General features: G+C 35.7%; 1 protein-coding gene across 1 annotated transcript; it reads left to right on the forward strand.

Annotated features, from left to right (window-relative positions):
• Positions 1 to 5,110: 5,110 nt before the first annotated feature.
• LOC149191233 (zeatin O-glucosyltransferase-like) lies at positions 5,111 to 6,849 on the forward strand. Its single transcript, XM_089413548.1, has 2 exons — positions 5,111 to 6,628; positions 6,719 to 6,849. The coding sequence occupies exon 1, from the start codon at positions 5,148 to 5,150 to the stop codon at positions 6,621 to 6,623; it is 1,476 nt and encodes a 491-aa protein (XP_089269674.1). The 5' UTR covers positions 5,111 to 5,147; the 3' UTR covers positions 6,624 to 6,628; positions 6,719 to 6,849.
• Positions 6,850 to 10,929: the final 4,080 nt, after the last annotated feature.

Raw genomic sequence — 10,929 nt, forward strand, 5'->3', positions numbered from 1 at the left:
CAAGTGGGCATAGACATATCAATGTGCGAGCGAGAGAACAATTAATAAGGATCAGTCAATTAACATTGAAAGCAACAAGACTAGTATTTATTATGAACCAGTTGCAGTTTACAAAAAATGGCAATTTTGTATTTCCTCAATATGAAGGAAATACAAAATTCAGATAAGTGTAATTCTTTTTGTGGAATTGAATATTAATATAAATATATACATATGCCTCAAGTTTTATAAATAGTTTTTCTAATGGAATGTTGATTGTCAAATCAATGATGAAGTAAGCCTTTTAGAATGATGTTTGGTTATTAGTTATAACCCTTAAAATATTTACTTTGTGATGTAGAATGAGTTCCTTAAATAATTTATACTTGTTGTAGTATGGATGGGTATTAACTTATATCATTTTAAAAAAAGATCATGAGAGAAAGGCTAGATAATCCTAGTGGGTCTTAGACCAAAAGGCTAGATTTGTACTAGTATGTGAGAATGAACCTTAGCATGTAAAGAACAAAATTTCTAAGAAAATAAGGGAAATGCTATGGATTTTAATACCTATGTAAAATTCACATTCTTCATGCAAGAAGAGAAACCTTATCTATCAAAATTAGGGAGTTTGCAAACTCTAAATGTTATCATGGGCCTTGGAAGTCCTTGACTAGAACGGGTTGCTACAAACTTTGATATAGTTAGTTTCATACAATGAGATAGCCCCATGGTCATAAGGATATCGGGATTTGTGACCAACAACCATTAGGAAAGAAACTATCGGGAAATTGGGTTATTGAACATAGAGTGACAAGCTATTAGGACCTAGTGAATTAGAGGAATCATTATATAATCATGATCTTGACTCCTTGATATTGATAGAACCTAACATATATGTTGATTGATGAATATAGTTTCATATATTGTCATTCATTGTCAGTTAGTTGAGGGGTCGACAACATAATTTTTTTTTTGGAAATTAGGGTTTAAGGTCTTTGGCCCTAGCCACTGGCCATATTTCCAACAAGGGGGGGTATGATTGAAACCTTGGCTAGAAGAGACCTTAGCATTGGGTAAACGAATATTGGAGCATTGGGATATTAGGTATTACATTATGTTACCCACATACAATTACCTAATATTAATGTTTCCCAAACTATATATTGATTGACAGGAGAAACATTTCGTAAACTATCATTGTATTGGCCATTGGGAGGTTGAATTTTAGGAGTTTGGGATAACAACCCTCGAATAATCCCCAATACTAAAAAATCCACACTATTTTTCAGTTGATGGGGATATTTCTGTCAATCGACATCCATTTTTAGTTATTAGGACATTGGCATTAGGTGCTTTCATTGAGGAATCATCATCACAAAACCTAGTGTTAACAAAACTTGACAAGTTTGTTGAGTAATGGGAGCACATTAATGTGAAAGGTTGGTTAGAAATCGAATTGATGGGAGAGCTTGGAAATTGACATGGCATGTGACATGGTATACCCATGTGGCACGCATATGTGTAAATGATGGAACAATTATACCTTAGCAATCCATTCCATCCTCAGTTAAATCATTGCTTCAAATCCTGACAATATGTCTTCTGCCATTGTACTTCCAAAATCACTTCCAATGGCATCCTTAATCCTACATAGACACATATCCATACACATCTAATATATATGTAAGTTCATTCCTTACATTATTCAACCTTTAATTTTTCCTGCTAACTTCAAGATTAAGATAGCTCACAAGAGTCCACACTCCCTGAAATTACCTTCCTCAAGAACCATTTCCAAAACAGAAATATCTTTTGAGAGGAAACTCGTTTCATGCAATTTCTCCACATAAAGGAACAAAACCTTTTATCTAAGGTTAAGTCTAGGGAGTACCTAAACTACAAAACATAACTAGGAATTTTCTCTACCTCACTCCAAAATCATTTTGATGATCCATTTCTTGCATTTTAGGCCTACTGCTTGAACTCAACCCTCATACTATATTAGTTTCATTAGAGCTTCCCAATTTATCTATGATAATTTTATACCTTTAGATCTTATTTAATCCACATTTTGAGCCTTAGCTATCATACCATGTGCCACATACCCAACCCCTTACAACTTAAATAAGTTTGTGAGGTATCGATACCCGACATCCTAGGTTAAATTAAGAAAGTGGGCTAATCATAATTCCTCCTCTTTCAACCACGTCAAAACTTATTTCCAACACCACAATTATCTTTTTCTTGTTAAAATCTTTCCAGTGATATTTAATCTAAATATGAGTTGAAGACAACAATTTTTTACCATTTAAAGTTTTACCCGTCAAGGGGAACATCAACACTTTCGTGTTGTCAGATGGTGCCATCTCACTTTCCCATGTCCATTAACCTCGAGTTATGCCTCACATATTGGCTATTAACCATGAGGCAAGTTTTTACCGTGCAAACTTCATTATTCCATTTCTCCGTGACCCGATATTGGATCTCGGCATTTATGTCAACCTCCATGCCTTGATAGACTTATCAAATTCTTTTTCTATCATGTTATTGGGCCCCCATTAGCCCTAAGATGTATTTGAATTCACTCTTATTTTTTCCAATATTCAACCCCTAACATGTCGATATGTTGCCATACCTTTATCAATTAATGGAACACGAGCTCCATTAACTAACACGAATTCCATGTTTTGTTAGTATTAGGGGGTAGGCTCAATACGGAAGGCAAAACTTCCTAAAATTATTACACATGATATTCGACCTCTCATTGTCTAAATCCCATGTCATCTTTCCACATCATCATCACATCAATGTTCCATGTCACTAAGGCTTATCTCTATGCCACATCATCATCAAGGCCTGTCCCACATCATCTCTCCGGGATTTCTCTCTAATCTAATAGTCGCTCGTCCACTACTAGACTAGTGTTTCCATAATTTGATGGGCTTGTTGGATTATATTGGTATTAGGATTACAATGAGGAATTAATGGGTGTACTCCTAACATCTAACACCTAACATCCTAATACGTTGACAACTGACCACCCATTGATAGGGATCCTCCCTCTATCTACTAACACTTTGCGTATGAGGTCACTGACCCACTAGGAGGAATTATGTGCACAAGAGCTCTGCTCCACACCATTTCTCCCAATCTAATATTAACAATAATAGGCAGAGTGTTCTCCTTCAATTGATGGATATATTAGGTTTCTTAGTATTGAGAGTTTGTTGTACGTGTTAGTCGAGAATTTTTCTAACATCTGAGTCCTAATACCCCAATATCTCAATATTTGTCATCCCGGGCTAAGCGCATGCTTGCTAACCTTTTGGTTAGAACCTCCTTGAACCCCAAATTTCTAACACTCATGGTCATTGCTTCCTATGTGATCTATTAATGATAAATGACAAAGGGCATAATTGAGTTTGTCAAATGACAAACATGGAAGGTTCTATCGTTGCCCACAAGTTACATTTCGATATAACTCAATAAACTCACAGTATCCTACCGAATAGATTAATGTTTCAATATTGATGGTCGAACTACCTCATTATCCCCTTCATTTACTAACTCTAAATCAGAACTCCCAATGACCATGTGACTAGGGGCTAAGAAAAAAATCTTATGTCTTTAAATCTCTAAAATTCATCCATAACCCAACAAAACCAAAACGAGGTCAATCCTCTAATTTCTCAAAACTTTCGACCCAAAAACATTTGAAAACTTAAAAACCTTAGACAACACATGAAGGTTTCCTAAACATTGTTATCCACGAGACATTTGGATAAACCCTATCCCACTTCATAATTAACTTGGTAAAACCAATCACGCTCAAAATAAAAGAAGATCCTTTAAACTTCATTTAAATATTTCATTTTTAATTCACACTCTTACCAAGAACATGTTTTAATCATTTCTACCTACTATATGTTTTCATGATAAGAAAGATCCATTAATAACCAAAAATAAAATAAAATATAAGTATATTTAAATACCATATACTTTATCATCATAGTTTTCACATGCTATTCTGAAAAGACACGAACTATTCTATCACAAAAAAACAAAAAATATTTCAACCTTATCCCAGTCCACAGTTAGCTTTAGCTGGGTACCTCCTATATTTTTTTCGTAATAGGAAAGATCCATTAATAACCAAAAATAACATAAAATGCAACTATATTTAAATACCATATGCTTTACTATCATAGTTTTGGCATCCTATTCTGAAAAGACATGAACGAGTCTATCAAAATTATGACTTTGGCATCATTTTACATTTCCAAGAAATATAGCGAGAAAAGAAGACAACACCTTTTCTTACCACGTTCTTATTTCCCTTTCAAAAGCAATTGATAGTTTATCGTATATGACAACTGCAACAATGCTGACAACCATAAGCTCAAGATCAAATGTGTTTGTTAGCGATCGACATCTAACTATTTCTTCAAGAAAGGTGAGCGGGTCCACCCTTGCTTTGGGAGAATGACAAAAGACACCGCAACACTAAACATGATTCCAAAAAATACCAAGATACTAGTCTGAATTTCCAAAAGTGTATAGGGCCACGTGCACTGGCCTGGGCCACTGACACAGTCCTCGTGCCCTGGCATGGGTGGATAATTGAAAATGGAGTTGTCTATAATGCGACTTTTTGAGATTTCGGTGACGGAATCCGGCGGAAGAAATTGAGATGAAATCATGATTTGTTGCAGTTAAAATGGTTTTTTAACTGCATATTCGGATTCAGCACCCTGAAAAATCCCTGGGACGGTTTCATTGTGCAGAAATTAGCTATCAAACTTGGATTCCGATAAATTACTGCCGGATTTTCACCAGAAAAAATCGCCGGAAAGGCTTTCAAAAAATCGCGTTAAAGACTACTGCATTGAAAATGATGCATCAATGCCACTGAAGAATGCGTGCCAGTGCGGACAGCCGATTCTCCATTCTGGATTCGGAAGAGTATGGAATCTTAAGAGAACTACATTGGACCGGGGTGGACTTGCCGTGAGGATTTAGGAAAGCTAAGTTGAATGGTCCTTGTGCATCGCAGGATAATAACGCGATCCCTAGCGCAAGCACGACCTCAAATTGTACAAGCTTTCGCTTTATAAAGAAACACAGTTTCATGTAAAGCACTAGAATTTCTTCGTCTCCCACAAACCATGGATTCCACTGATTCAGGGACTCCGTTAGACGCAAGAACACCGGCGATACAGGTGGTGGTGGTGCCATTTCCCGCCCAGGGACACCTCAATCAATTGCTTCATTTTTCGAGGGCAATCGCTGCACGAGGATTAGATGTCCTCTATGTCGCCACTTGTACTCACATTCAACAAGCTCGGCATCGCGTTCAGGGATGGAATCCTGATCACTTCGCCATTCGTTTCCACGAATTGCCCATGCCCTCCTTCTCAGATGTGCAGCCAAATCGTGAAAATAAGGACCATGTATTTCCCGTGCATTTTATTCCTCTCTTCGAAGCTTCGGAAGATCTCCGGGAGCCTTTCGATCGTCTGATACAGAGCCTCTGCTTGTCCAGTTCCAATAGAGTTGTGATTGTTCATGATTCATTGCTCGGATGGGTTCAAAATGTGGCGGCCAAATATGAAGCCCCTGCCTATCATTTCTCTTGCGTCAACGCCTATTATTCCGCCGTAAGGGAGAAGGGGACTGGAATTCCAGAATGCGTTGTATCACTCAAACGGTGCTTCCCTCAAAGTTTTATTAATTTCATGTCTCGCCACCGAGCAGAAAGTCTAGCATTGGCGGCAGGAAATCTCGTGAACAGTTTTCGCGCTCTGGAATCTCGATTCATGGAAGACTTACAGGGAATACGGCGAGAGCGTTATGGTGAGAAGCCTCTGTGGGCCGTCGGTCCTCTTCTTCCTCAATCAATTTGGAGTCGGACGGCTGAGAAGGGTAATTCAGATGTCAGAAGTTGCTTGAGATGGCTGGATGACCAAGCTCCGTCTTCAGTTGTTTACGTTTCTTTTGGCACAACTTGTTCTCTATCGCAGCAACAAATTCAGAATTTGGCTCGAGGGTTGGAGGCGAGCCAACAGCCCTTCCTTTGGGTAGTGAGGATTGCAGATATCCCTCGTTTCACAGCGTTGGATGAAGCGAAGATGGACTGTACGAGTGAGCTGCTTCCGGAAAGGTATGAGGACCGAATCGGAGGACGCGGCTTCCTAGCGAGAAACTGGGCGCCCCAACTAGATGTTTTATCACATGAGTCAACCGGAGGTTTCGTAACGCACTGCGGGTGGAACTCGACGTTGGAGAGCATCAGCGCCGGTGTTCCAATGGTGGCTTGGCCCCAACATTCGGACCAATTCGCCAACTCGATACTGGTGGCAAACGAGTTGAAGGTGGGCGTGGAAGTGAAGAAGTGGACAAAGGCAGACGAGAATGAGTTAGTCACAGCGGAGGAGGTTGAGAAAGCGATCAGACGAGTGATGGGTAATGATGAAGAGGCAAAGGAAATGAGAAGGAGAGTGAAGGAACTCAGAGATGCTGCTCGAAATGCCGTCGCAGAGGGCGGGTCGTCATGGAATGAGGTGGAGTCGTTTGTCGATCATTTTACATCAATACTCAACGAACGAGATTCAACTCTGATTTCGGCCGACAGTGAAAGCTAGTGAAGGCCTGCCACGGTTTGAAGCCCAGCCGACAGTGAAAGCTAGTGAAGGCCTGCCACGGTTTGAAGCCCAGCCGACAGTGAAAGCTAGTGAAGGCCTGCCACGGTTTGAAGCCTCCAATATTTTATGCCTTGAGATAGCTCGTGGGCTTCAATTTATTCATTCCGTTATGGTTTATGATGTATGAGAATCATGGCGGATGTCAGTTCATACTCTCACTCAGGGAATGAAGTCAATGATTTAAATAAAATTTTATTTTCGAGAGTTGAAAGAAAAATTATCTATCAAAAAATTATTTAACCAAAGAAAGGGATAGCCATTTCCACGGTCTTCACTAATCCTTAAACCATGTAAGCTTTGCAAATAAATATATATTTCAAAACATAGGTACTAGTTAATTAGGTTAACTACTGGTTGATTAGGTTGAATTTATTCATTTATTTTAAGAGATTGCATCCAGCCTGTCCATTAATCAAACCTTCTAATAACTACGTTTTATTTTGGCTCAACTTACTCTACTTCTCATCGCATTAATAACTGAAATATAATGGATATAATTTCACCAGCGGTCTTATAAATTAAATGGATAATAAATATTTTGATATAATAACTGAAACATAATGGATATAATTTCACCAGCGGTCTTATAAATTAAATGGATAATAAATATTTTGATAGTGATTTTTATGACGATGAGTTAGCTTTCAAAATTACAAACCTTTGGTGTTCATCTTTCACAACAATACAAACCCCCAAAGAAAACTAACAAATATGCATGCTTATTACTAATTTACTTGTCATTTCGTACCCAAAATCTAAAGTTCACTGAATTTAATATTGTAAGTAAACCGAATTTCATTTCATGTTTAAAATTTTAACAATTATTATTTGAAAATTCTCAAATGTAATCTAAAATCAAAATAGATTATGGATCCCCACTATGAGAGACCATCATGGCAATGGGATATCAATGATGATCCAAAATCCTCGCATTTAAAATTCAGTTTTAATATTAATAAAGTGAGATTTAAGTTTAAAAAATAATATTTAATGTGCTGCTGCGGTATATAGTTGTTGCGTCGGGGATCTGACTAGCAGAGTACCTAAATATGTGTGCTCATTGCAAGGGCAGTTGGCAAGCGCTAATTGCAAAGGCAGCTCGCAGATATCTATAGGTTTGTTTATTTAGGAATGGTTTTTATTATTTAATTTATTTATATAAAAAAATAAGTTAGTTATATAAATTTCACTTTCTTAAAATAAGGAATATTAGCATATGAACAATTTATATTAAAATTCAACTTTAACAAGATATTTAAGGAATATTAGTACATGAACAAGATATAATAAAGAATATTCACACATAAACTATCAAAATTAATTATGAATTTTATGAAAAATTGATTCGAAACACTACAATATATTGAGGGTTTTAAGATAATATTTGAGATAATTTTTGGTTAAATTGTCTTAATTTATTGACAAAAAAATGTGTCTATTGTCTTAAATATTGTCTTCAAGCTATTGTCTCAAAATATTGTATTAAAAAATTGTTGCTATAAAGACAGTGTATAACACAAGCATTATTGTCTTATAGGAGACAAATTCATTTTTGTCTCTCCAGTTACAATAGTTTAGATCAAAGACATATTGTCTCCATAGAGGCAAAATATCTTTAATCCCAATTACTGTCTCTCTAGAGACAATAAAACATTATATTTAAAGACAATATAATATAAATTTTGTCCCTTTAGAGACAATATAAAATAATGAATCTAAAAAAATATCTCACCATTGAAATAAACTAATATAAAAAATATTTAATTCATACTAGGGCATAGTGGGATCGGCGACCAACCTCCTGCTTAAGACAGGTGCTCCTCCATTTACCTAGCACCCTTTAAAAAATTACATGAGGAGTTATGGTAGTCCTTGAAATTGCATATATAGGCACTGATTTTAAAATAATGCTTGACACATAATGGCATAATCATTTTTAGTCATGCAACCCCTATTTTTAAATGAATACAAAATAATTTATATATGTCTCAAATAACTTATCAGATCCACACACCAATAATGCATCACCATGGTAGAATTATGTTCCACATTAATCCCTGCCTTTCTTATCCCTTTTTTGGTTACAAACAAGTTTGTGGAAACAAGGACTTTGATTTTTCTATTTACCAGTTTTTTACCCTTCATGTAGGAAAGGAATATCCAGTAACTCAATCTAAAATTCAGACAAAATTTGAACTCTCCATGTTTTCAAAAGCTTCTATATAAAAAAAATGGATATAGGAGACTGTTAATATGGAACATAACCCCAACATAATGAAATGTTGTGGTAGTATTAAGAGTTAGAATTATTATGGACATAACAACCACAAACCAAAAAGGGACTAATATTTGGTATCCCACAGTAGCAGTGAGACTTGCAATTACTATAAGCAAACAAACTACAAAACAAACAAGGCTCACAAGGAGTGACACCAAAACTGCTAGTAGTGTTAGTACCAAAGCTAGGGGTTATGCTATCGTATCAATTTAGGACTTCAACTCTGATACCACCATGATTGGAAAAGCTTGTGGTTCATAATTGAAAATATTGTCTTATAAACTATCGTTGTCTCACAATCACATTTTCCACGTGGAAGTGTTCACAACAGACACACCTAGCATTAACAATAAGGTGTATTAATGTAGAAGAAAATCCTAGATATCGTAAAATAGTCAGACTTGGAATTATTACACACAATGTGTAGATAACAAAAATAAGCAAAAGCGAGTACTAAGTGCATAACACTAAAACCACAAACAAGGTTGGTACTAGATCATGGGAGATTTTTATCACATCAACACAAAGACTTGCATCCTAGAGAGAGCTTCCATATTGGAATTCTTTTTGGAGGCGTAATGTCTCATAAACCACCTCTCACTAACCTATGGATCACTTACATAAATTGCTTATAAAGGACAACATGTCAAGACCAGATTAATATCCAAGCTTTAAAGCTCTGATAATATTCCCTATAAATCAACTATGTAAGATGGATAATTGTCACTTCCTTATATCTTTGGATATCAAGAGAATACCAAAATGTTCAATGACTTTCATGTTACCATGTAGAAAATGCTTCATCATAAATATCTTAAAGGTACTCTTAAAAAACAACTCATCTTCTAAAACCCAGACCTTCAAATTAATAATTTCATTGCAAAACAATGTCCATATAGAGTTTGGAACATTGCTATGGGAAAATGGTGTTTTTGCTACACTCAAGATCCCATCTAGAGGTGTAGAAATATAAATAATCAGAATAGATAAATTTCTTAACAAAACTAAGAGTCAAACATGTATTCTCATCATTCTAAGAAGTTATCAAACACTCAGTCCTAGTACACAAAAGAGAAATAATTGCAGTAAGGGTGTAAACACTTACAATGCACAACATCCAAGTGCTTCACTAGCTTTGATGAACTTTTAAAAACCTTCCCACAACATGGCTTTTGGAAAGGATACTTCTTGACCTCTATGGATTATAACTTTAGACTCTTCCATGGCTTGCCTCTCTCTTTATGCTGCCTCATATAGAATTTCATATTATACATAGATGATATCTTCAGTTTGCAGTTCTCTTTCACAAACATAAATAACTTTCCTTCATGCTTTAGCATGTGACGATTTGAATGGTACTTCCTCGTGTAATTGAAAAAACAACCCTCTACTACGTAAACAAATGTTTTGTGCAAGATTTAAAAAAACAATTACAAACTTCATAAATATCAACATGGAATATAACATGTTGAGGATTCCACCAATTAATATTAATCCCAATATGATTGTAAATGTATGTTAATCCCCTTGTGATTGTTGTATTTATGGAACGTTTTTATTTGCAAGCTTAATAAATATCAAAGTGGCATATTAATTGTTAAGGATTTCATCCTACAACAATATGATCATCGAAATGAGAGAGCCCATTTAATAAAAAAAATTGGAAATATTTAAAAAAATATCATTTTGACCAATTGTGCAAATGAATAGAAATAATGAAAGAAAAAATAAGCCAACCTATTATTTCAGGAAAAAAATGTATGATAATGATGACGCATGAGTGAGTAGAAGGTATAACTTATCAATGGGTAATCCCACCTATTACTAATCCATGGACACTTTTCCCTCCCTCAGTAATTTGGGAAATATATTAATAAATGGTCATCATGTTATGTAAAGGTACCAGAGCAATAAACTATGATTCATTTATGTCCATTAATAAGGTTTTTGTTAGGTCCCTATAATACT

Source organism: Pinus tabuliformis, chromosome 3_1 (assembly GCF_031772625.1).
Source record: "Pinus tabuliformis cultivar Carrire ecotype Pingquan chromosome 3_1, CPIR1, whole genome shotgun sequence".
NCBI lineage: Eukaryota > Viridiplantae > Streptophyta > Pinopsida > Pinales > Pinaceae > Pinus > Pinus tabuliformis.